This window comes from Beauveria bassiana (genome assembly GCF_000280675.1).
Source record: "Beauveria bassiana ARSEF 2860 unplaced genomic scaffold BBA_S00022, whole genome shotgun sequence".
Classification (NCBI taxonomy): domain Eukaryota; kingdom Fungi; phylum Ascomycota; class Sordariomycetes; order Hypocreales; family Cordycipitaceae; genus Beauveria; species Beauveria bassiana.
This window is the reverse complement of record NW_007930857.1, coordinates 56,168-81,944: the sequence shown is the minus strand read 5'-3', so window position 1 is coordinate 81,944 and position 25,777 is coordinate 56,168. Positions and strand designations below refer to the sequence as shown.

The following is a 25,777-nucleotide window of genomic DNA, read 5'->3' as shown; positions in this document are numbered from 1 at the left end:
CGGGTCTGTCGCGCGACAACCTGCTCGAGAGTATGGAGCTGGCGACAGTGGTGGCAGAGCGTAGCTCCGACCTGACGTCCGTGTTCTTGGAGACGAAGCGCATGACGGAGCTGGTTGAGGCGCTGGCGGCGTGCAGCAAGGCTCTGGCCATTGCCACGGGCGAGAAGCGCGCGACTGGTGCCAGCAGCAAGAAGCTGCGGGAGATGGGTTGGTCACGGGACATTTGGTCCGTCAAGTCTTAGGGGACTTCGCTTCGCTCGAAGAAGAGTGATTCTTTATACATTTCAGGATGCATTGATTAGGTTACGGGTAGAAGTTAAGCGTGTGAGAATGTGAAAAGAAGACATTGGATCGTAATCTTCTGCGCAACTGGAAAAGCGCAGTCTGGAATCATGTAATTGTTAACATTTATTTTGTGCGGCACTTAAACCCCTTTAATTTGACAAACGGCGTGATACGCAAGGAAAGAATGCAAGTACCTTTTCTGTTGTGAACCGTCCATTTACATAAGGTATTGAGTAATCATTTACGTGGGCCGTGTTAATGGCACGAAAGGCTGGCGTTGCACACGTCACTACACGTAGCTCCGGAGCCTCCCCACGTACGCCATAGGCGGCGTGTCGACGTCCGACGTCCAACATCCAACATTCAACCTCAAACAAGACCTCTCTACGTTCAACGCGCATCCGCCAGCCCCTCACACCCCTCCCATATTTTAATTCTAGGCTCAGAAATATACTGGAAAATACATAATCACAGACTACCCGAATGTCTGGATACCACCCGGACCATTGCGCCACGCCGCCTGCGCCGCCCCCGAAACCAGGCAGCCATGAGACGAGCCGCATGGCCACGCCCAGCGGCGTGGGCAGCAGCAGCTCCGTTCCGCCGCCTCCGCCTCCTCCGCCGGGGTACGGCAACAACGGCACGAACGAGCCTTCGCAGCTGCATCACGTGCAGGCAGTGGACGCCGAGGCGGGCATGCAGCAACAGCAGTTGGACGTACCGCAGCCGATGCCTGACCCTGGCGCGGGCTGGCTGCCAGAGATGCTGCAAGATAAATCGTGCGTTTTGCTAAACCATCATCACCCCCGCCTTCCTCTCTTCCTCTCTCTCTCTTTCCTTTTTTTGTGATTTTTACGACACATGGCATGAGGGCTAACGCTGCATGCTTCACAGCATCCAAGACCTGGCCGCCATCCTGGCCAGCCCCGCGCTGCTGCAGGCGCTCACGCACGCGCCGGCCGCGGCGCACCCCTCACTGACGGCCTCGCACGTGGCATTGACGTCGGCGCTGTCGTCAAACGCGGCACTCGGAGCGCAGCTGAGTGGGATGGGCGCTCGGCTCGCGGGGGCGCGGTCCGCGACGCAGGCGCAGCTTTTGTCGGCGCACGCGCTGGAGCGGCAGTGGCGCCAGCGGCAGTCGGACATGGACCACGCGCTGGCGCCGTTTTCGCCGGCGGCGCTGTATCAGGCGCTCGCGCACGGCGTGCAGGAGCAGGCGCAGGTGTGTCAGGCCATGGAAGACAGCTTCCTGGAGGGCGGCGGCGGCGGCGGTGGGCGCGGGGAGGGCGCGGGAGGAGGAGGAGGAGGGGAGCTGCTGACGGAGCGGGAGGTAGCGGAGTGGGTCAAGGGCTATCGCGAGGCCAAGGTGCTGTATTATCAGAGGCAGGAGAGGAAGGAGAGATGGGATGAGGGACGGGTGGGAGGATGGAGGTAGACGGGGAAAATCATGAGCGTGTTGGAAATGGAAAAGTGCTCAAGTGCTGGGCACAGACGATGCGTCTTTGATTTGGTAGCGTGCAGGCTAAACTATTCTGATCTTGCGAATCTGTGTACATATCATGACAGCGGTCTCTAAACTCTTTTTTTATATTCAATACCCGGAAATTAGTATATCAGCTCTACATCTTTGCTTTTGGCTCAGCTCTACTGCCTTCCGCAGGCCTCTCATCATCATTCTCTCGTCCACGCACAGCCTGACCGCGTGCCGCTTCTAGTTAGCAGATTGTGCCCCCATAAGGGAGGCGCGTGCTACATTATTCAATTGGAGCTTTGAGTAGAACACGGGGAGCTTGGAAGAAGGGCAACACCGTTCATGGGAATCATTACACGCTGAGCCGAGACCGAGCCGCAGTCCATCTCTTAGTTTGTTGCCATTCTTCTCTTTCTTGTTGGAGGAAAGCTAAAACACACCGAATTGACCTCTCTTCATGTCTGGACTGCGTGGGCTGATGGGCAAGGCAAACAGGTCGTCTTCTGTATCTGTCTGATGGCTCTGAACGGGGTCCATGCCGCTCCGGGCAGCGGCGTTGAGTGACATGGTCGCAAAGGAGGGAATGGCAATGTCATTTCTGTCGGGTGACAATGTGAGCGAGGGAGGATTCGATCCCGTAAACGTATTGGCTACGAGATGTTAGTGTGCAGCATTTTTCCATACATGGTTTGCATACCGGTTGGACTAGGTAGCAGGTCGTCTGGTGACGTGGCCAAGCGCAATCCTTTGAGTTTCTCACCGAGTCGGCTAGAAATTGGGGATATGGGAGATATGGGAGATATGGGCGAAAGCGGCAGCGTGATTTTGGGGGCTGGAGGCTTCAGAAAGGTTTCGATAATCCATTGCTTTTCGGAGTAGGCCATCTGAAGACCGATGCTCTCGGCGTTGTTCCTCATCTCGGCGTCCATTTCACGATCGAGTTCTCGCAGACGCTTCTTTGCCCATAGAGTGTGAAGCACACCGCGCGAGCCAGGTTCCGCATCAAAGCCTGGTGGGAATATAGCAGGCAGTGGCTTCACTATCAGGCTGGAGCGGCCGCGACGAGTAATGGTGACGGTTGGCGGCACGGGAACATCCTCGGGTAGGAGAAAGTACACTCGACGATTGCTGCCGTCTTGATCTGCGTCTCGCGCGGGCAGCAGAGTAGATTTCCCCGGCCAAGAAACTTCCCAACCGGCATCAGCGTCGGGAATCGGGGCCTCGCGAGGCTGCTCCGATTTAGAGTTTACGGCACCGGAGTCGGGATGCGGCGCGGCGGCAGCGTCGTCTGCAACATCAGTGGAGTCGGACTTCGCAACCTCTGCGACTTCTGTAGCTTCTGCTTCAGGCTGCCACTCCACCATGAGTATTTTTGTTCCTTCATCACTAAACTCGAAGCGGGCCAGGTGAGCTGTAGCGATGGCCGGTAGATGGTCCGACTCGGTGGCATCAGACCGAGGAGCGACCGACGCCGGATCCATGACCGCGACTGACTGCAACCGCGGCGGGGGTGGGTGAGGAGCTCCAGGCTCGTGGGGGGTGAGCGACGACGGGCGCGGGGTTCGGAGTCAAGTCAAGTATAAACGATGTCCGTAGGAAAAAAGGTGTGGGATGCAAAGCAGTATACAGATTGGGTTGTACTGGGACAAAGGTTGGCCGAGAGGCTGTACGAGGTGCAGCGCATAAAATCAGCAACAGTACGGCGTAATGACGAACGGCCGGGGGACTTTTGGTTAGAGGGCACGGCAGATCGACAGTCGTACAACTAGGGCGGTCCGAAAGAAATATTGAAAACTGCGTGCGCGTGGTTTGTGCAGAGTGGCCGCAGCTCAAAAGGCGTCACGATGAGGGGGCGAGGGACGTGGTTGAGGTGGTGGTGTTGGGATCAGAGAGAGAAGCAGGTTCGGGTTGGAGTGTTGCTTTTGGTAGTGAGTCAATGGGTACATGCACGAGGGCTTGTGGAAAGAGCTTGACTGTCAAACCAAGTTCAAGGGGGTGACAGGACGCATCGGCAGCGCGGGGAGTGGTGGAGAGAAAAATTATTACGAGAGGGGATGCGCTGGTAGGCTGGCTGTATGAATGGCACCAAACGGGCTGATGTGATTGGGAGGCCAGAGACGGGCGTGGCGGGCCAGCGGTTACAGAAGGAACTGCGCGTGTTGGTTGAAACAAGTCTGTCTGGTGATGTGATGACTACCTTGGCGGTTTGGCATGGCGATGTGATTTGCACAAGAGGATGAAACAGAAAGTGAGGCTTTCGAATACGGGGCAAATCGAACAAGATGTAGTAACGAGGTAGTTGAGCGCCGTTTGAACCTCAGCTGGCTTAAATAGGCGAGCTGCCAGTTGCCAGCTGGAAATCAGATTTTGGCTGCCAGTTGCCAGCTGGAAATCAGATTTTGGCTGCCAGTTGCCAGCTGCAAATCAGGTTTTGGCTGCCAGTTGCCAGCTGCAAATCAGGTTTTGGCTGCCAGCTGCAAATCACAGAAACGCCTAAATGGCTGTTTTGCAGGTGCTCGATTCCGTTGGCTGATGAGGCGCTCCTTGCATGTTTGTTCGCACTGCTTGACCGAATTCCTGGGAGATTCAAGAGACTTAGGCTGAAAGTCACCTATACCAAATACCGAGAGACCTCCTCTACGTTGCATCACCACCACCGCCGCCGCCTCGCTTCCTTTCGCGATACCCGCGCCTCACGCACCACGCCGGTCGTTTACCGAGTCTGAACTATTTACACAAAACGCTACGTCCGCCGCCCGCTCTCACCACAACAGAAACTCTTTACCCCACACAGCCCGCAGTGGTGCATCTCGGGCGTGTCGATATGAGCCAGCCGCTGTCTGCTTCAGCACAATTTCGAACACTCGGGCCGCCAGCTGCACCGCTGAACAATGGGATGATGAAAGAAATACAATGTATCGTCCCATGATCTTTCCTCTCCCTCAGCAGTTCCTCCGAGACAAATAAAGTCATGACCGTTGTTTTTCCTTTGTGCTGTTTTACGAACAGACCTTGCGTGAGCTTGGCTCACTTTCAGCCGCCAAGGCAGCACCGTCAAAATGACCCCGCTTAGCCCAGGGCAAGTCAACTCACCCCTCAATACCGCCGCGAATATCCCCATGCGGCCCCCAAGATCGAGACTAGCAGCGAGGTCATTCGGCCCGGACGGGCTTGAATCATAACTCAGTTGGCAATCAGAACTTTGATTGTTTTTCTTTTTAAACTGCATACATACAAGACCTTGCACAAACAACGAGTTCAAGTCGCTTTGCGACAAGAACAACACAATGCCTTTGTTTCCACGGATGCCGAGACCTGCATTGCACAGCCAATCGAATCTCATCTCCACAGATTGGGCTTGTGCCCTTCTATTCTCGTCCCTTTACGGACCGAGCCCTGCATACCCCAGAGAAGCGGCGCCTTTTCGTTCGTTACCCCAGCTTTAGCCGACGCATGTCAGGAGTTGCCCAATTCGAACAACCATTGCAGCTCATTACGTACTGGATGCCATCCGACGGCAGCTTCCACGAGGTTCTTCTTCTTGCTGTCTATTCGTACAGAGCACCCCTTTACCGATACGCTTGCGAGGACAAACATAGGATTGGGACCTTTCCGTCGAGCCATTCACGAGCCACAACCAAACATCACTAAGGTCGCCATCTCCGAAATTAGATCCATCGGCTCTAACGTCACCTGCCAAGTCCATTTCCTCTGCATGTAACGAGACCGCCGGGCTAATATTGCAACGCACGATGAGACTATGATTCTTTTAGTAATCACGCCACGATCGGCCCTTTTCTATTACTCCTCCGTGCGCAGACCGTCAGATGGATGTAGCCCTCATGGCCGTTGCGTAACTGTCGAGAGTAGATTGCAGCTGTGCCGAGGCCGACCGTGCATAAGTCGAAATATCGACGCGAGGCAAGAAGCAGACGGCAGAAACTCACGGACTGCAGCGCCGACAACTGTTCAATGGCCAGAACATGAAGCAGCTATTTCGAAGCCATGCTTTGACCCTACCAGTCTCGACCGCACCCCTTCTATACGTATTCCAGAAGGAAGCAGAGCAGTCGATACTGAGTTCTTTCTTTTGTACTAGCTTCATTCTTCTGACTGCGGCAACGGAAACGTACTGCCTGGGAATGATTTATAGTCTGCTCTAGTAGCTTCCTTAGCAAATCATTAATAACGGCCTCACTAACACCGTCATGATTTGCTGCCACGCAAGTTGGATGCACCCAACACTAGCATCGCCCGTCGCATTATGAGACTCCTTTTTGTCACACTCAGGTACTTTGAAGTTATGCAAAGCAGCTCATGGTGACTCCTCTCTTGCGCCCGGGGTCACACTAGGCTGACCACGGTCTTACAGCATATCTCCTGGTGTCAAGTGAATGTTGGGGTTGGCAGGGACAGATCAATTTAGTACTCTTTTTCTCTTGGTGTCATGGTACACTATCATTGCAGCAAACAGATGGCACATGCCCCATGGGTAATAAGGCCCAAAAAAAAAGGTCTCGCCGAAATCACCAATGCAGGGGATTCTGACGATTGATGTACTTCGTAGAGCAATGCCGCACTGGCGCTTCTTCCGCAAAGGTACTTGCAGATGAGATATATTTGCGAATGTGCGTCGCTGCCTTTAACGCGACAAGTCTGTATAGAGCAGAGGTGCTCCCCGCCTATTGCGTGCCTTGTGCCGGGTTAAGTGAGGAAGGAGGGCTCGAGTAAATAGAGTTCTCCGGTAGAGTTGACACTGGCGATTATGCGGGTACAAAGATGGCAATGAAACGCGAGAGGAACGGGCTGCTCGAATTTATCAAGTGCCGATGAATGGCTAGCACGGACAAGGTCTTGTTCTTGTCTTTGATGAGAAATGCCGGCAGGTGTCTTGAACATTTCGGTTTGGAACTAGTTGAGGCCCCCATGGACCATGGTGCATCGCAATGAACCTAGTTGTTTTGCTTCTCGTTGAGCTAGCACGGCATTGTTGGGGCAATTCAACTTCATGGTGGCATGGGAGACGGTGCTCGTGACGTCGATTTGTAGTTGATCAGGCGTAATTCATGTCGATGGGGAAAGTAGAGGCCGGTCGCCTTGCTGAAATTAATTACGCCGTCGAGACCGAAATTTGTACTAAGCAGGAAAAGCAGTGCAGCGTACGAATCAGTTGTCCCTCATCTGGATACGAACCGTGACACTTTGTTACTTGGCTGTGCTTCTAACATAATAAGTAGAGTTGGGTAATCTTGTGCAGCCATTGAAGTCTGCATGTTAAAGCGGCGAAGCGCTCGTATCGATCTCGTGAAGCGATGTGACGACATACTGTCGGGATACAAAATATTCCGGGGCGATCTACAGTAAATAGTAAAATTGCAAACCTAGCAGAGCTTGTCGTGGCGGGCCCGCGGGTGACAAAAACAGGTCGTCGGCACACAGAGTAGGGCTCATTCTTAATAATAGAAAAAAAGAACGAACTAATAAGTGTATCCCTATCTAAGATGTCTGCTATATAGAGAATGATATAAAGAATTTTATCATATTTATTTTAGATTTTATGATAGATTGTGCGTAGGGAAATGCACTACTATTGCTAACACGTCTGCTTGAGCACCGGCGGTCTGTTTTGTCACCCGCGTGGCGGGGTTAGAGGACAGCACATGTCTGATCCAGGACAAATGTCTCTCGAGTGTGCCTGAGCCTGAGATAAAGGGAGGGTTACAATGATGTTGCACTCTGGCGCTTTTCGTTTCTTAGCCGCTTTTCCGGGCATGATTTAATACCGGTCGATCCCTGGAGCGAAAAAGTTTTTGGTCGGCCGATCAAGCGAGGCCAGTCGGAAGAAGATCTAAAAGAAAATGATCTAATCTGTAAAGCTGATTACGATACATAGCACAGTCAGCTTGGGCTCAAACTTGGTCGTACAGCGCCAACAGGGCACTCTGGCACTTGTACCAGATCTACGGTGCTTGAGACACAAGTTTTGGGGGTTGGCGGAGAATGACCGGAGTAGGGCCGCGCAGGGTGGCTGTCGCCCTTATTTCTGCCTGGCATATCGTTATTATTATTAGACTTATTCGATTGTGTGTGTGTGTGTGTGGGAATCTATCGTTTGCAATACAATTGTGCGCGTGTTGTTATCAGGAACGCTGCATGCAACATCAATATTGATGTATATAGATAAACAGGATGGTATCTGCGGCTCCACGAAATGGCGCCTTTTCGGGGCCCATGCGCGAAGAACAGGGCCGATGTCCCCGGTAAAAAATTCGAGTAGGCTGGCGCAGGAGGCAAGCAAAAAAAAAAAAAAACGGAATGTGAAGAAAGAAGCAGGTTGGGCAGGGTTAGTTGTTCTTTGGTGAGGCTAGGGCACTGCGGATGAGGGTTCCGGGAAAACAAGACCAAGAAAGCATGCCCAGGCATGGATGGATCCGATGGGAGCGGGCAGGCACTTTTTTGTCTGATAACGATTGGAGGCGTACGAGGCTGCAGGAAGCCGGGCCGACAGGACGTTTGAACTTTGAATTTTTCTCTTGGCTGGATGGGGCGCCGCGTTTGATCAAGGTGACTTGTGTAAGACCCCGTGTAAATAGCGGCCGAGACGCCGCGTATGTGAGCCAGTGAGAGAGTAAAGAGGTGACAGCGGTATTATCAGGTAGAGGCATTGCAGTGCCGGGGTACGTACTGTTCACCCGATATCTGAGAGAGACCCTACCCTGCCGTTCTATCTTTGTGATGCGCCAGGGTAGGACAATTGGAGATTGTGAACCCGGATTGACGACGGGGATATAGCAGCAGAAGAGGAAAGTCGCTATCAGTGAAAGATTTTCCAAGGCATGAAGCCATCCATGGAGCCGGTAAGGCTTGGCCTATCTACGAAATGCGCTTCGCATCTTTTGTGATTGATAATGTCCAAGTAAAGACTTGAAATGGAGCCATTGAGCCCATGTGACGATGCCGAGGTGGCTGCAACACTACGATTATCTCGATGTACTGTGATGAAGTTTTACATTGAACGTACTGTGTGTATATAATTACTGGATACGAATGTGAAGAAGTCTTGATACCGATGTCGGCAGTGGGTGAAAAAGATGCAGATATCACATCAGAGCTTGCTCTAGTTAGGCGGAGCGGTGGGCTAGGCAAGATATCTAAGAACTGGGTCCCGAGACAACATGCTATGTATTGGTCATATACGGATACTTCATCGAAGAAAAAAGGCGTTTGCTTCTCAAGGCAGAAACAATGTCTGTTGATAAAGAGCCGCACGTGCAAGCTTGGTGGTGTCAGAGCGGGTGGCATTGGTGGAGTGTAATAAGGAAAACCATTAATAATACTCCGAGTCGTTGACGGAGTCAAGCCTAGATACGCATGAAACCAGTAAGGTAATCACCAGTAGCGCTGTGAAGAAGTACTATTTAGCAACGACAGCGTATCAACCAGAAGCTGGCAGCTGGGAAAGGAAATATCGCTGCAAGACGGCAAGACGTAAACTGATATCAGCAGAGCAGGACCAACAAGGAATGGGCTTGTTTCGCTAAATATCGGCCCAGAGGACCCCAACGTCGCATAGGTGCCGCTTGGCACTTGAAGCACTGCATCCAATTCGAGAAAAAAAAAGGCGGCTCTGGTAGTCCAGCAAACCAGTGATATCAACAGAAAAAAAAGCAAGGAGAAGGGGAGGGGCCGTAGACGCGGCCGGAACGCCCCAATCTGGTCAAGCCGGAAGTGTACTCCGCATACAACCGCACTGCGCTGCTGCCCCATAATCAAGTACCGTTTTGCTGGGCGGCCGTGCAGACGGGTACTTTTGCGGAGGGAGCCTATTTCTTTTCTTCTGGGCTTTGGGCTGGGGGGGCCGCCTCGACGCACCCCCACTATTACGCCGGCTAACGGCCGTACTGGAAAGACACTCTGCGCGCGCCGCCCGCTGAAGAGGTCCTGTGCGAATATATGTAAACGTGATGCCACCCCCCTTTTCCATCATCGTGATATTGGGCACGATCTTTACGTTCCGCAAAGATCGTTCGACTGGGACAAGTCTCGGTGGCAATTGTCCTGGAAAGGCCGAGTCGACTGCGAGTTTCCGCGACATTTTCGGAAGCACTGCTAACTAGGTAGTTGGTATTTGGTATTTGGGTAGAGCACTCCCGCCATATATACCCACTCCCTTTGTCCACCCCCATCTTTTCCTTGCCAGCATTCTCCCCAGCGCGCCCACCTCGCCGACGCCCACTCCACGCCCACTCCCACTGGGCTGCTTTTCTCGGTCTTCTTTAGCCCCGTCCCAGTCTCCGCCGTCCACACACTCCACGCATTTCACCACCAAACGGCTCGGGGGCCTCGCTTGCTGTCGTCCTCTTTCATCTTCACATCCGCCAACAAACACCGATTTTCCAACGAGGCTCTATTCTTTCCACGCCTGCATTCTCTTCGTCTCTCTCGGTACTACCTGACGTACGCTTCATTCGCCACACCCTCTTCCATAGAAAGCGACCTGTTCCTCCAGTCTCACCCGGCCCTCGGTTCTCCTCTTACCCTCCTCAACTCTCGCCTCTCTCTTCTGGTTTTATTTTTTCAATCAGACGTCCCTTTTCGGCGCTCGACGGCCACCTTGATCACCACCATCAAATCTGCCAGCCATCGTTGCGACCATTCTTTCTCCCCGCACGACAACACAATCCCGGCCCGACATCGTCGTTGGCCGAACAGAGGAATCAATCATCGTTGCCAGCCCAGTTCCTGAATACTTTCGCTGCAGCCGCCCTTCTGCGCTCCTGGATCTATCGCAGTCGATCCTTCTTCTACCGCCATCGAAACAGTAATTCCCTGCGGAGGGACAACATGATCACCGTGGTTCTCCGCCTTCAACTGTAACGAAGCGAAACGTGGATTCGCTTTCGAGCCGGCCAACGCCTGGCTACTCGTCACCCCTAGCGACACGCACACTCTTGATCCAGCATTCTTTTGGGTAAATTTCTTACCTAGTCGCTCGCTCAACGGATATCTCGGTATCGACACGTCACGTCAAACCAACCGTCATGGCCGAAACGCATACTCCGGCGCGCTCCGTCGCTATGGACCCCCCTCACATCACAGAGTTCGCCTCGAAGCGCTATTTTGAAAAGCTAAATCAGCTCAACGCCAACCAGACACAAACCGAGACAGCCGAGTCATCAGCAGCTGCCACAACAAATGTGTCTGCCAGAGCGACACTACCTTCCTCAACCTTCATTCTACCTCTGCGCGAATCCAAGAAGACCGATGCTCAGGCCAAACCTGCGGAGCTGAAAAAGGACAAGAGCCGTTTCTTCAGCATCAGACAGAGAGTATCCCTGCGCCACTCCAAACCTGCTGTCCCTGCCTTTCTTCCTGCCGTTGTACCCGAGGTTGTTTCCGTCCCTCAACCTGCTACTGCTACCGTTACCGATCCTGCCACCAGCGCCATACCCTTTTATCAGCTCTTCCTCGCCCTACCTAACGAACTGCAAATCCAAATTGTCTCAGCCCTCCCACTCACCGATGTCCTCAATCTACGTCTCACGTCGAAGCCGTGGCACACCCTCATCACCCTCAACGAGGGCCCAATCGTGCGATACCACGTCGAGAACCATGTTCCCGCTTACGCTCTCCGCTTATACCCGATTAATGACTCCGCCGACTACAACTTTCACTCTCTCTGCAGCATATGGCATCGTCTGCATGTTGCCGCCAAACTGGCCTATTTGATGTGTGACTGGATCACCAAGGACATTTTTCTTCAGCAAACCGAGGCCCAACAGAAGGCATTTGCACCACAACACGAAATTATGCGGCGTCGACTCATTCCCCTACTTTTCACCATCTTCCACTTCTTCGAGACGTACCGTAAATTACATCTGGAACACATTACCAAGAATAATGGCCACGGGTTGCGACGTGAACCATACACCCTGAACCCCATTGAGAAGGAGATCATGGATATGTACGACGACCAAACACTTTTACGAGTGCACGAAGTGTTTCCCCTAGTAATATCATCGTTCTGTCGCCGTCTGCGACCACCAACATATGTCGGTCGTGTCGAGAGATCATTTCGTGGTTACCTGCGCGACAAGCCTGCTGACGATGTGCACGTTGCTATTTTGTGTCTGGGTGGTCTGCGACAGGTTGAGAGATTGTGGGAAATCAAGGGATACAACAGCCGAAGAGCAGCGGTCGATGTGTGGTACAGCAGTCTCACAAAGGAGCCCATCGCCGAAACTCAAACCAAAGCCCGACTCGCAGGGCTACGTGGGTTTGGACGGAAGAAGTCGACAAGCGGTGACCGTTCTGTGCATCGCTCATCATTGAGCGAGTCCCTTCATAGAGTGCGCAGTACGTCAGCGTCGATTGATGCCACTGGCTCCGGCAACCCTTTCCCCAACTGGGTCTTCCACACAAGCTTGGCCGCCGACGTGCCAATGGCACCTCTGGACGCCGAGCAGGCCGACAAGATTCTGCACGACCTGCCGGTTCTGCAGCAGATCTGGCTCACGACCGCCGAGGCCCTCATTCTGGAACGCAAGATTGTCCCGCGCACGCACGACATCAAGCGCAATCAGCAAGTCATGCTCGACCTCATTCGCCAAGACGGTATAAAAGAGGAAGATGAGTGGTGGTATGGACGACACAACCCAGAATCTGTCCGACCGCCGCCCGGCGCTGGTGCCGCAGAAGACGATGCGGACTAAATCGATTCTTGAAAAGAATTGTTAGATTGGTCATGCCGAAGCGACGTCTTGCGCCGTGCCCAAACAGTTTGCTCTCGACAAACGTCCGGAGTGGTACTGTAGAGCCATGTAGTAGTAGCTCCTCATTGGCAAACTCATCCTCACATGCCTGTTTTGCACCACCGAAGAATAAGCGAAGCCTCTACGTTGATGCGTTACTTTGTCCCCTCCTCGTCCGAAAACGAGTTCTTGTGGGCTTTCCCGCTATTCCATTCTCGTTTCACCACCACTTTGAAAACTGCCATGTCCGCATATATCGGCGTTCTACTTGCTTTCTTCTCATCCCGGCCACATTTCGAGGAAACATTCCAACATTTATTTTCTATGGTTCAACGTTCCTGTGTTTGCATACACACTCTCTATTCTCACTAGCTCATCTCTTGTTTTCATTGCTTGGATATAAACAGCATGGCACCCACATCACCGCAGATCAAAAACATACTCTCTGTTGTTGGTTAGGCTCGGGATTTGAATCTTTTTTTTTTCTCACATCATGTTAGCGTTGTCGATTTATGTTATGTCATCTGATAGACGCGGGGGCTTGCTAGGTTCAGACGATGCTCTGACAAAGGTGTTGTTGCTCTGGCTGCATGCAAGAATTTCTTGCTAGAGCTTTTCTTCTCTCGTATACTCTGTATGTAGTATTTAGCTGTGGAAGTGGGGAGACTTGAAACGATATTCTCGGTGTCGAGACCTGGAATCAAGTGGACATTCAAACACGGACCTCTAAATTACTTGTTTTTGCTTTTTCGTTTTTCAATTCGGTGCATATCTGAGCGAGACGTTCAGCTTCGTCAGATGTTGAGTGTGCACAACCGAATTGAGCAGCGTACACATCTATTGATACATTGATACTACGAGAAGCAGTCATCAGGGTCAAAGTGTTCAACATGATGTTATTTGTCGCGTCAATGCATAATATGTATCGAGATATCTCAAGAAAATCCACCGTGCATAAAATAAACAAGGCACCGTGACCTGTTCAAATCCATCGATAGCAAATTGCCCTCTTCTTTGTGCCACACGTCTTGTGATACGCGCAATGTTCCTATCCCTCTCAATTCCCATATAGTATAATCAGCCACGACATCTTTTGCGAACATCAGCCACTCCCCCGTTTCGGAAAGACTCAGAAACGCAGAAGGATAACGCCCCGGCAGAAAAAGCAAGGAGAATAACAGCAAAGATGGTATCTCGTGACCCCCCTTTTTTTGTTGTGCAAACAACTTGAAATATAAATTAGGACAAACATCGCTTCCCTCCCAGGCGCTGAAAACACACCATCGCAAGTTAAATGTACAGTTGATGACGTTTTCGATCCAAGCATCATCCCGCACCAATCATTGTCGTTGCTGCTGCTGTTGCATCGATTGGTACATGCGATGTGGCATATTGGCCTGCTCGGTACTATTCATGGTCTCCATCTGGCCCGCAGAGCCGCCAAAAGGGTGATTTGAAGGATCGGGGACTCGTGCACTGCTCATACCACCATAGTTCATGCTCATGTAGGTTCGTGCTCCATAGTTGGGCGGAAAAGGGCTGTTCATGGATGGCGACGCTCCTGCAGAAGTCACTGGCGGAGCCCGCCCCGCGAAGCCAGCCTGTCCCATACGAGAGCCATCTTGTGTGATTTGTGCATTCTGGCTTGCGGGTGATGGTCGTTGCGGATGCTGCATGGCGGCATCCCCCGACGGAGCGCGAACCATGTGACCTTGAAACATTGGGCTCTTACCGCCGTTATTAGCCTGGCCGAATTGAGTAGACGAGTTCGCTGCCGTATTCATATCCACGGAAAGCCGTTGCTGGTTCATAAAATGCTGAAGCTGCTGCGCCTGTTGGTGCTGCTGCTGATTGTACATGACGCTGCGTGATAGTCCGTTTCCTGACAAGTCCATCACGCCAGAAGGTTGTTGTGGCTGATTGCCTCCTACGACTGGTGACTTATGTTGCCCTGGCTGCTGTCCAAAGGCCTGTTGCTGTGGTTGATTGGGCTGCGGAGGAAAAGGTGACTGTTGCGGCTGCGGTGGCTGTCCTGATTGTTGGCTAAACTGCTGCTGCTGCTGCTGCTGCTGTGGCTGAGGCTGTCCAAGGCGACTAGGAGGTTGACTTCTTGCGGCAGGTTTTCGATGAGGCGGCTGCTGTGCGGGGTCAAAGCTGCCGGAAGCCACCATTTGTTGAGTTGGGCTCTGAAAGCTGGTATTCTGGATCGGCGACTCGGACGACGCCATCCCAGGCTGACCGCCCATTTGTGGAAAGGGGGCACCATCCTTAGAGAAGCGCCTTCGTTTGCCATTAGAGTCTGTGGCGGGAGCGTCGTCCTGGTGAATCCCCGGGGGTATTCTTGTGTTGCTGACCGACAGGTCGGGCTGTTGTTTGTCGTTCTTGCGCTTGCGAGACGGTGCAGGGCTCCCGTCTTGGCCGGCCTGCATCCCTACGGTGGTCCAGCCACTGTGTGTTTGCGCAGAATTTGGCTCAATCATACTGGAAAGACCGAGAGGACCAGAGGACGGCCGAGCGCCATCCTGGGTCAAGGACATGGAGCTGGACATTTGACCTATGGGAGACATGAAAGAATCTTGGGACTCGTCCGCGTCTTGGCTCGGAGCAGTTTCTGCACCGCTAGGAGCAGGGTTTTTAGGCTTGTTCCTTGAGCCCTTGGGGCGACCTCGCTTCTTTCCTGGCGTACCAGCATCTGACTGGCCTGGTGTGCCTTGCTGTGACGGCTGCAACTGTTGACTGGACCAAGGACCAGTGGTGTTGGGAGGTTGAGAGCCTTGCAGCGCCATGGGATCGGCATCGTTAGGAGGCTGATCTTTTACTTTCGGTTTGCCCTTGCTGCCCTTCGGCCGTCCGCGGCCTCTCTTGACGGGCGCGACAGGTGCGTTGGGGTCCGATGCGGCGTCGACGGTCGCATCAGTGGGTTTAACACTCGAATTGCTATCTGGCTGCGCGGTTTGTTGTGATGGTGGCGGTGGTTGAGTCGATACTCCCAGTGTCCGGTTCGCTGAATTGGAATTCGGATGAGCAGAAGCCAGCGGGAGCGATGCTGAGTGGTCTGCGGAAGCGGGGAATATTTCGGCCAACCAAGAGACAAATTGCGAGCCTGAACCGTTGGATTGATGGCTTTGAGGGAATTGAGCTCTCGTCTCGGGGGCAGGAGCAGTAGGCACGCCCCCGAAAAAGGCAACAGCTTTGCAAAGCTGTTCGGTTATGGCGACAGGATTTACAGAGCGCAGCAAGGTGAGCAGGCGAGCTTGTTCAGTCTTGGCCTCCTTGGGCGACAAACCGGCCGGTTGTGAAACATGAGAGGGGTCGCCATCCTGAGGTGGCCAGGCGAGCTTGGAGCGCTTAACTGACTGATATCCAGCCTGGTTCGCAATTCGAGCGGCGGCTTCTGTTCCTTCACTGGTGCGCTTGGCGGCGTCGTTGCGCATGGATTTTTCTGGTCGGCCCAAATCGATATGCATGACAGCAAAGTTGCCATTTTTGTTATCGGCCATGCCCTGTAGCTTGCTGGGAACAGGATTCTTGACACGGCCGTCGGTAGTTAGAAATGACGTCTGTCCATTGAAATCGGCGATGTCTGTGAGTGAGGATGAGAAGGAGCAAGATGTTAGCAAGATGGGGTGCAGCGAAAGGAGGGAGCGAATCCGCGACAAGACTGAAGCAACGTACGGCCGTGCAAGCCGGGAGCCGAGTGAGGCTCGCCGTGGGAGGAAGACGGCTGATGGGGGCTGGGGGTCGCAATGATGCCGGCTGGGGCCGGGCTTGGGACGGCGGCCGGCTGACGAGACGTTGTAGGCGGCGCAGGCGCGAGACGAGGGTTGGAGTTGATTCGGGAAGCTGATCCGTCAAGTTAGGCAGGGTGAAACAATAGAGCAAGCAGTCAGGTCGCGAGATGTGTAGGCGATGACGAGGCAGTGTCAAGAGGAAAAATCGATGCGACTGGGGGAGGGAGCAACCAACGCGAAACAGAGGCCATGGCTGTGAGATGGAACCTGGTCCAACGCGACAGCCCAGCGAGAAGCCCCCCGCTATAATGATGGCCTGAGCCTTCTTAGGCCGGAAGCCTGAACGTGAGCTTGGGCCCTGGGTGGCTGATGAGAGACGGTAGCCCGGTTTGGGGGGGGTGATGATGTGCGACGGCGAGCAGAGAGTCATGCCATTGCGTGGGAGGAGATGTCAATTGCGAGGTGATAGGTGCGGTGGCGGCTGTGGTGTTATTTTTTTCTGTGGTGTAGGCTGACGAACGACGGGGTGACGGGAAGAAGTAGGTGTAGCACTCAGGCAGGAGGACCAGAAAAAAAGCAACAGCAGCGTCAGGCTAGGCTTTGGCTGTTCTGCGGTTGAAATTTTTTCTTGGGCCTTGTTTACAGGCTTCCTCCAGAGACTAGCTTGAGCCCGAGCGAACCGGCCTAGATGGAATAGGTAGGATACTGCTTGTGCAATTTTTGCGAGTTACAACGGAGCCGGGCGGCGGGCGGGGATGCATGAGGACGTTTGCTGAGGCTGGGAGTGGCTGGTGCTCATACCTTGGCCAAGGTCCGTACTCCATACCTGGGCAGGTTGTACCTACAGTGGATCCAAGGCAATTCAGCGCAGATCACCACCAAAAACCCCATACAATGCTGTTCACAAGTACCTGGAGGCACTCACTGTACATAGCACCCCTACCTAGGCATCTAGGTAGGTAGGTGGATAACAGGGAGCCGGATGGCTGCTGGCACAAAAAAATGCCGCCGGAGGCTGAAATCTGCGGGTGTGGTGGTGCGTGCAGCATTGTAACATGATCAACGGCCAACCGTCGAGCTGGCAAGCCGGCAACGTACCTAGTTAGAACACATAGGTACCTAGGTAGGTAGGTAGGTGGACGCCACAGAACCTCCGCCACAGCAGGTTGTGCCACAGCCTGTGCCACAGCACAACGCGCTAACTTGCCAGCGGGCTCTTCGTCATTGTTCGGGCAAGCTTCATCTCGGCCCCAGACGACATACGACTCCTACACCCGCGGACCATCTATCTTTTAATCCTCCGCACGCTGACTTTTGGTTGCTGAACTTGAGGTTCAAGCCGAAATTTTCTCGCACCTCCTGCGGCCTTGTCCGTTTCCCCGTAACCCCCTTCCCCTCGCCCACGCAGAGCCAGACGTACGATGTCGGCCAAGTACGCCGTAGTCTCGCTGCCCCTCAGCGCTTTTGACTCAAGCCACCGCGACGATGCCTTGTCGTCTCTCCGTGGCACAGTTGGCGACAATGGAAATGTTGTGCCCTTCAAAATTCCCGACTTCAAGATTGGCACCCTTGATGGACTAGTACAGCACGCCGACGACTTGGCCAAGCTCGAAGCCAACTGCGAGGCCGTCGTGGCCAAGGTTGCCGATTCTCTACACTCTGTGCTCGATGGCGACCCGGACCGACTGGCGTCCTACAAGATGGTCAACGATAGTATGGTCTGCTGATTGCCATTGTCCTAGACGGCGCTGACAGCGGAGGCAGAGCCCACCGACCACTACCTTAGCAACTTCAACTGGAATAAGGTTCGATACCGTTCCGACAAGCCTCTCAGCGAGCTTATTGATACGCTACAAAAGGTTGCACATATATAAACAGCTCTCGGGATATCTTGTTGCTAATGCCTCAAAAGGAGCTGGTTACCATCGACAACGATGTCAAAACCAAGTTCAACCAATACAACGCTGTCAAGACAAATCTTGCCTCTTTGCAGCGAAGACAACAGTAAAGTTTTTCGACTATGGTTCAAAACGAATTCTAATTTCGTTAGGGGAAATCTTGCCACCAAGTCCCTGGCCCCCATTGTCGACCCCTCATTACTCGTTACCGACTCCGAATACCTCGAAACCCACCTGATCGCAGTGCCCAAAAACTTCAAGAAAGACTTCCTCAAGGAATACGAGACATTGGCACCCATGGTTGTTCCACGCTCCTCTGTTGAGATTGATCAAGACGAAGAATTCACCCTGTTTGCCGTCACGACTTTTAAAAAACACAGCGCTGAATTCTTGCAAAAATGTCGCGAGCAGAAGTGGACGCCTCGTCAATTTAAATATGTCGAGGGTGGCCGTGAAGAGGAGCAGCGCGAATTAGATCGCGTCACCAATGAGGAACGCAAGGTCTGTGGCGAGGCTCTGCGCATGGGACGTACCGGCTGGAGCGAAAGTGTCATGGTTTGGATACACGTCTTGACATTGCGAGTGTTCGTCGAAGCAGTCCTCAGATACGGTCTGCCTCTAGAGTATCTATCGGCGCTGATCAAGGTGAGCAACTCGATGATCAATTGGGTCTAAGCACAAAGTGACGTTAACACGATGCAGACGACGACGAAGCAATCGGACAAGGTCAAGGCCGCACTTGACAACAAATATGCATTCCTAGGTGGCAATGCATTTGGACGGGACAAGCGCGGACGTGTGACAAAGGACGACGCGGCATTCAGCTCAGAGATGGCGGCAGCGGGACTGGCGACAGGCGAAGGTCAGGAATACACGGCGTACGTGTACTACCAGGTGGAGTTTCCATAGATACAGAGCTCGAGCGCAGAGAAGACTGTACTGTATGGCGTCTATTTATCGGCTTACGGGCCGTGACTTCTTTCTGGCTTACCTAGACGTTTTGATTACGACGCTTCTCATTATGCGAGAAGAGGAGACGCCCGACCTCAGCAGTGATGTGTCGTGTCATTCGCTTTGGCAAGATTGCGTAGATTTACGTGACTGGGGCATTGATCCCTTGTTGAATTTTACTCGTATGTTTTCTTAAACCAGCTATACATTTCAGGCCGTTTTGATGTAGCCCTTGTCTGAGAGCCATTTTGTGATTTGGGCCACGCACTCCTCGACGGTGTTTTCGTGGGTCTTGATGGTGATCTCCGGGTTTGAGGGCTCCTCGTAAGGGGCCGAGATGCCGGTAAAATCCTTGATCTCGCCGGCGCGGGCCTTTTTGTAGAGGCCCTTGGGGTCGCGCTGCTCGGCGACCTCGAGGGGCACGTCGACGTAGACCTCGACAAAGGGGAGGGGCTCGTCGGTGTTGCCGGCGGCGACGGCGGCGTGCAGGGCGCGGGCCGAGTCGCGGTCGGCGCGGTACGGCGAGATAAAGGAGGTGATGGCAATAGCAGACGAGTCGGCGAAGAGCTTGGCGACCTGTTTGGGGGGCTGTCTTAGTAAAAAATTGCCTTTTGAATGCGAGCAAGTTTCGAATTGCGCTTTGAAATCTCGCAAGCTCAAAGCGAGCGCAGCGAGGAGCAACAGAACAAGAGAAAAACATGGGAGGAAAAAAAATCGAAGACTTACTTCGGCAATGCGGCGGATGTTCTCATTGCGGTCCTGTTCAGAGAAGCCGAGGTCCTTGTTGAGGCCGAAGCGCACATTGTCGCCATCCAGACGGTAGGCCGTGATGCCCAAGTGCAGCAGGTGCTGCTCGAGGGCCGTGGCGACGGTCGACTTGCCGGACGCGGAGAGACCCGTGAGCCAGAGGGTGAGGCCGCGCTGACCGCGAAGCTGGTTGCGCTCGGCGCGCGAGAGGGACGGGTGCCAGGTAATGTTGCTTTTGGTTCATGTTGTTAGCTGGCGAACGTCTGGTAAATGATAATGGGTGGTGGTGCATGCATGTCACTGCGCGGGAGGAGGGGCCGTATTATACTCACGTAGCCATTGCGACGAACTGTGTGCTGAGGAGTCGGGGTTGAAGAAGAGGTGAATTTGCAAAGTTGAATTGTGAAAGGAGAGAGGTAAAAAAAAAAAAAAGGTTGGATATTAAACTCCTGTGCCTGGATACGGGAGAGCCGTTGTGTGGGTTTGGGCTAGCTATTGCGTGATATGCGCCTCCCAGCTGCAAAGATTTGTGGTGGGAGGTTGCACGTCAGACAGAACGGTGTAAGACGAGATCCGTGGGATGACGGCAATAAAGTATGGGTCAAACTGTCTGTATCCAACGTTTGATTTTTCTCAGGTCTTGTACTGAATTACTGCAGTACATATATTCTTACAAATACAGACACACACAAGTCAACTTGATTCTCCAGCGACTGGTATTTTTGACTGCGTCTGAGGTAACAGGAAAAAACTAATTTGGCGCACTGATGGCGACATTCCGACGCACCGAGGTTCCGCTCCCCACATACAAAAAGGGTGCTATACATTAGTTAGCTTTGCGACTATACATACAGTATATGGTCGACTGTGACTGCGCGGTACAAAGCCGATGGCTCTGGAATGATGGGACATACGTTATGACTTCTTTGTACATCTATTCGACTCCATCCTCCCCCAGTCTAGTATATAGTCTATATTTGCGTCGGCTTGAGATGCGCCCGTGTCCTCTATCGCAATCTAAGTAAACCCGCTGAAGGAACGGAAACGGAAATTGAAATTGAAATTTTTAAAAAAAAGAAAAGCCACCTTTGTCTTGATCTCGAATATAAAAATGGATTTGCAGTCGCCTGTCGGTTGCATTGCGATTATCATCGTCATGGGTCGCATGGCAGCCAGCTTCTTCCATTATGCACCGGGGTGATGAGGCCGAAATTGGCTTCCGGCAACCGCAGAAGTTACTGAATCTTCGGCATAACCTATCATGGTCGTATTAGCACCCAATCACTTCTCAAAGTCGCCATGTGTCGCCTCCCACTTACCGCAGCGTGCTTTGGCGACACAAACATGGCCGTGGCCTCGGCAAAGATGACGGGCTCGGCGCCCTCATCCTGCAGCAGCTCAATATGTCCCTTGACCCAGGCCTTGCGGCCGTCGACCTTTGTCGTCGTGGCCCGCAGCACCAGAAAGCTGTCGGCGGGCATGGGCTTGCGGTAGTCGATGCTGAGATTGGCCGTGACGCCAATATTGTGCGGCAGGGCACCGAAGCAACAGCGGGCGAGCCCCTCGTCGAGCATGGTGGCAATGAAGCCGCCGTGGACGATGCCCGGGTGGCCGCACAGATCAGCACCGACGTACGACACGCCGACGAGCGACTTGCCGCCGTCCTCGGTCCACGAGAATGGCGGCACCACCATCTTGCCGGGCCCAAGCAGCGCGCCGCCCGTCAGCGTCCGCTCTCGGTACGACGACGGCATCTTCATGTGCGGGCGCGACTCGGTCATCTCGGGCCGCGCGCGCAGCTGCGCCACGAGCGGGTGCGCGTTGATGGTCGCCTCAATACGCTGCGTCGTTTCGTCGCCATGCGCCGACGCGTGCGCCGCCGCTCGCGCGTTGCTATCCTCGTCCGAGTAGAACCCCATGCCGGCCAGCGTCATGGTCTTCCACGTGGCGGTTGCGCCAATCGTTGTGAATACGAGTCCGTAGAGGGCAATTCTGCTGCCAGAGTTGCTTCGGGGAGGAGGAGGAGGCGGAGCCGTGGTGGTTTTCGAGGAAGCTGAGGAGCGTTAAGGATTTCGTGGTTAGCAGGGCGTGGCTAATTTGAGTGCAGGCACGCGGAAGAGAACAAGATATGCAAACCCCGACCTTGGCGAGATCTTCTCAACAGAATCGCACGAAAACTCCGGTTCCTACTCACCAGACGTGGAGCTGGCCTCTCTGGCATAGCCTCGTCGCGTGCCGCCGTTCCTGACTGTGGATCGAGTCGCTGCCTGCGCGATTCGGCGGCCAGAATGGACAATTCGTTGACTGAACATGGCGACGGCCGCGGACGGTGTTTTTATGGCGATAGAGGTGAGAGAGAGAGGACGAGGTTGCTTGTAAAACCCTCCAGACGTGACGCTTACTTTGGCTGACGGCTTTGAATTTTTGGCCCGAGGCAAGGCGCAATTGAGCGCATGGGACTTCCTGTTGTCCGGCCGGACCCACCGCGCTCATCGGACTTGTTCATGGAATCGCTCTCCGTTGTATCCGTTCCGTACGCATGTCTGAGAAGATTGAAGTTTTTTGGTGAATATTGAACAGCAGCATCTTCAATCTGTTGAGCCAATGCCCTTACAAGCGCTTCATCGACCTCATTAGCCCTGTACAAGGGCTCAAAGGGAGGCGTGCAGCGAAATTTGTTGAGATGCCTGAATCCTCGCGAGGCCCTGTCTACGTGCGTGGATAAGAGGGAGTAACGAAGTCACATCAGCTGCTAACAGTTTGAAATGGTGACTGGATGCACTGTGCTAAGCGAGCCAACATCTAAACAATGTTAAGGGAGCCAGCATGGTTGCCACTGAGCCCACTGCAAAGCTCCGGAAGCGTTGCTCGAATTGAATGCAGCCAACTGCATGATCTGACAAAAGCACTCAATCAATGATGCAGCCTACTTCATAGTTGTAGTCAGCTACAGGTGAACACGCTTGTTGCTTTGCTTTCTCTGCATATAGTACATGGCAGCTCACACCAGGCCGCACCCGCCATGCCGAGATTTGTTTGACTGAGACGCTCGCGAGAATATTAACGAAAAGATGGCCCTTCAAACTTTCATGCGAACTGCCGAGGGCTCGACTGTGGGCTTCGCCATCAGTAGCACGGCTTGATCGCCCACTTTCCATGGGCAGCTAGAGAAATGCTCCTCCAGTATTGGCTCAAAGGCTGCCCTCATGTCCTCGACCCTCTGGTGATCCTTGTACCAGATATCTGTCAGTATATTTGCCGCAACCTTGCAGCGAGTACTGAGGTCCGCCTCAGGGAAGCTGCAGACGCAATCCGTAGGCACGCGGCGGACTTGGATGTCACCAAAGCCATGCTGGGTAAACACGCGTGCGGCGGTCGCGAGAAGCAGGCCCTGGTGGCTAACTGCCGATTCTCCCTGGGCCATGCTCTCTTCGGCAATATGCGCACATGCTCTATTGATGAAATTGATTGCCTCATTATCAGGTGTGCCTTGGACAATGACGATGCGTGCGTTTGGGGCAGCAGGATCAACCACTCGAGCCATCTCTCGGAGAGATCGCTCAAGATCGTCCACGTAGTCCAGGATGAAGACAGCCACGGCGGCATCAAACTTGTTGTCTTCAAACGGGAGATTCTCTGCTGTTCCTTTGTATACCTGAACTGGAGCTTCGGAGCAATTCTTTACCAGTAGACCGTTGCGATCGCTGTTAGGTTCAACAGCGTAGGCTTTACCAACCTTCTTAGCAATGGAAAGCGGAAGTTCTGTACGGTGCGTGGTCAGAATCCTTTATTCAAAATGAATGATATACTCACCTCCATGACCACTTCCGACATCGAGCACTTCTTTGTTGCCTTTGACAGCCTCTAGGACATAGTCTAGGTCGTGGCGTGTCAGACGCTCGGCAAAGGCTCTCCACGCGCTCTCGCTCAGCACACATGGGCCTCTTTTGACCGCGGGTAGAGGGAACGGTCCAAAAAGAGGTTCCAAATGAGTTCTCTTTGCTGTAATGAATAAGTGCTTCTCAGTGGAGTCGAAACCAGCTACTTCAAAATCGTGACGGTCGACAGACTGCACCACGAAGCCAGCTTCTTGCACGATTCGCAACCATTCTTTGGCGGTGAGCAATGTAGAAGGCACAAGGCGGCCCATAAAGCTGGTGTCAGCGTTTTCAACGTGTTGGTTTTGTCGTAGCTTAGAGAGCTGAGACACATCCTGAATGTAATCTTCCCCTGCAATAACGGCGAGAACAAGCGTGCCGCCAGGCCGCAGCCAAGACGCCATTTTGAAGATCATCGAGTAGGTGGCCGCGTAGGAGACCTGAAAAAGGCTAAAAAGGGATAAAATCCCGTCAAAATGAGCCTCTGTCTCATATTTCATCATATCCACCTTCAAGAAAGTGCCGGATGGCAACTTCTGGCAAATGTCAATCATTCCCTGGGCCACATCAATGCCCGTGACGTTATACCCGGCCGCGATGAGGCGCGATGCCGGGCCTCCAGGGCCGCAACCAACATCTAAAATTGAGGAGCCAGGAGCATGTGATTCTTTCAATCGTTCGAATGCCTGAGTAATTCCAGGATCGTCGGTGTATGCTTCCTCGTACGACTCGGCAATCTCGTTGTACAAAGCTTCAGTAAAGTTTGAATCTGTCATTTCTGCCGAATTGCGTCAAAGCAATGATATAGTACGTCTGCACGAATAAAGAGAAATTTGAGCTTTGAATTGTAGAGCACATTTGCAATCACCCTTCTGCAAAGCGACTCCTCGGCGGCCACAGGGTCGTGATATTTAAGGCAGCAGCCGCCATGCAAGCCTGCTATTGCCCTTCATATTTAGTCATCAGTTGCGTTTTGTGCCGATATTCGGGATTATTGGGCCCCGCCTGGGTAGAATCAAGGATGCATAATTTAGATCATGTGCTCCTCGCCGTCCCGCCTCGCTCGTTTTATTGCATCGGACATGAGACCAATCTTAGAGATATAACGAAATCATGGTAAATATTTGACTGCGACAATCATGCATGAGACGTCAGCCTCGTCTGCACAAGGATTGCCCTAGCAGTACGGCCGGCTCACTCCAGAAACGCCTCAATAGCGGGCGAGCTATTGCATTTATATTCATATGTATGTATGTATACATGTACGAGAATCAGGTAAGACGGCTCGCAGTGATCATGCCAATATACACATTGTCAGGTAGTATTTGTAACCGAGTACTTTTATCGGGGCAATTTTTCGGTCATCTTTAGGATGATATGTCGTAATGATTAGTATTATCTCTGATACGCGAGTAGGATGGGTGGCAAGGACGCGGAGCTAACCGAGGGCTCGCCTGAAGGACCGAAATACTTTTGTTTGATATATCAACGCCCGGTAGAAACAACATGAATGATAGTGCTGGGAGCGCTGGGAGTTCTCGATTCACGACGGATGGGTGGCGAAGGCTGTGACGCTTCCACCGCCGAGTACTCGTGGACAGACAAAAAGCCTCCCAGGCCTCTCTGTCGGGCCCTGGCTTCGGAGACTGGTTATAGCATTTATTCATGAATTCAAAAATATACACAAGGCCGCTTTTAGCTTATTCTGTCTAAAAATCTTCCTCCTCATTTGCCAGAAGCTCTGCATAGTCATCCACCGAAGCAAACGTAGGCAGGCCCTTGATCATCTTGCGTCTCGCCGATTTCTTCTTATTGTCCGCCTTCTTGCTGTCCTCTTCCTCCTCCTCGTCTTCATCGTTGAATTCTACGAACCCGTCAGAGTCGTCTTCTCCTTCGATAGAAACGCCACCGTCCGACTCATCATCATCCAGAGACATGGCCGGCGATGATCCGTCCAAAGAAGCCATTTCCTCTTCATCAAAGTCATCAAAGCCTTCATCCACATCGGAGTCTTCGCCTTCGATATCGGGCTGGGCGTCCACCAGGGCTTTCCAGACCTCGTCTT

General features: G+C 53.0%; 8 protein-coding genes across 8 annotated transcripts in view; 2 read left to right on the top strand and 6 right to left on the bottom strand.

The window, feature by feature from the left end:
- Window positions 1–2,185: 2,185 nt before the first annotated feature.
- Window positions 2,186–3,237, bottom strand: BBA_06977 (uncharacterized protein; the record flags this gene model as incomplete). Its single annotated transcript, XM_008602074.1, has 2 exons — window positions 2,186–2,406; window positions 2,454–3,237. 2 exons carry the CDS (start codon window positions 3,235–3,237, stop codon window positions 2,186–2,188), a joined length of 1,005 nt encoding a protein of 334 aa, XP_008600296.1.
- Window positions 3,238–10,797: 7,560 nt separating this feature from the next.
- On the top strand, window positions 10,798–12,468 carry BBA_06976 (Frp1-like protein; the record flags this gene model as incomplete). Its single annotated transcript, XM_008602073.1, has 1 exon — window positions 10,798–12,468. The coding sequence occupies one exon, from the start codon at window positions 10,798–10,800 to the stop codon at window positions 12,466–12,468; it is 1,671 nt and encodes a 556-aa protein (XP_008600295.1).
- Window positions 12,469–13,847: 1,379 nt separating this feature from the next.
- BBA_06975 (uncharacterized protein) lies at window positions 13,848–16,489 on the bottom strand (the record flags this gene model as incomplete). The annotated part of the gene is made up of 3 exons (XM_008602072.1): window positions 13,848–16,090; window positions 16,183–16,350; window positions 16,474–16,489. 3 exons carry the CDS (start codon window positions 16,487–16,489, stop codon window positions 13,848–13,850), a joined length of 2,427 nt encoding a protein of 808 aa, XP_008600294.1.
- Window positions 16,490–17,659: 1,170 nt separating this feature from the next.
- Window positions 17,660–19,045, top strand: BBA_06974 (V-ATPase subunit C; the record flags this gene model as incomplete). The annotated part of the gene is made up of 5 exons (XM_008602071.1): window positions 17,660–17,951; window positions 18,003–18,097; window positions 18,151–18,242; window positions 18,289–18,781; window positions 18,839–19,045. 5 exons carry the CDS (start codon window positions 17,660–17,662, stop codon window positions 19,043–19,045), a joined length of 1,179 nt encoding a protein of 392 aa, XP_008600293.1.
- A 252-nt stretch (window positions 19,046–19,297) lies between these two features.
- On the bottom strand, window positions 19,298–20,174 carry BBA_06973 (adenylyl-sulfate kinase; the record flags this gene model as incomplete). The annotated part of the gene is made up of 3 exons (XM_008602070.1): window positions 19,298–19,663; window positions 19,814–20,066; window positions 20,167–20,174. 3 exons carry the CDS (start codon window positions 20,172–20,174, stop codon window positions 19,298–19,300), a joined length of 627 nt encoding a protein of 208 aa, XP_008600292.1.
- Window positions 20,175–21,069: 895 nt separating this feature from the next.
- BBA_06972 (thioesterase superfamily protein) lies at window positions 21,070–22,146 on the bottom strand (the record flags this gene model as incomplete). The annotated part of the gene is made up of 3 exons (XM_008602069.1): window positions 21,070–21,090; window positions 21,154–21,887; window positions 22,029–22,146. The coding sequence occupies 3 exons, from the start codon at window positions 22,144–22,146 to the stop codon at window positions 21,070–21,072; spliced, it is 873 nt and encodes a 290-aa protein (XP_008600291.1).
- A 767-nt stretch (window positions 22,147–22,913) lies between these two features.
- BBA_06971 (methyltransferase-like protein) lies at window positions 22,914–24,488 on the bottom strand (the record flags this gene model as incomplete). The annotated part of the gene is made up of 2 exons (XM_008602068.1): window positions 22,914–23,596; window positions 23,648–24,488. The coding sequence occupies 2 exons, from the start codon at window positions 24,486–24,488 to the stop codon at window positions 22,914–22,916; spliced, it is 1,524 nt and encodes a 507-aa protein (XP_008600290.1).
- A 933-nt stretch (window positions 24,489–25,421) lies between these two features.
- The window catches only part of BBA_06970 (ribosome biogenesis protein MAK21), a gene marked incomplete at both ends in the record, with an annotated part of 3,175 nt that continues 2,819 nt past the window's right edge, over window positions 25,422–25,777 (bottom strand). Inside the window, one exon of the mRNA XM_008602067.1 lies at window positions 25,422–25,774. Within this exon, the coding sequence (XP_008600289.1) occupies window positions 25,422–25,774 (353 nt within the window). The remainder of the gene's footprint in view (window positions 25,775–25,777) is intronic.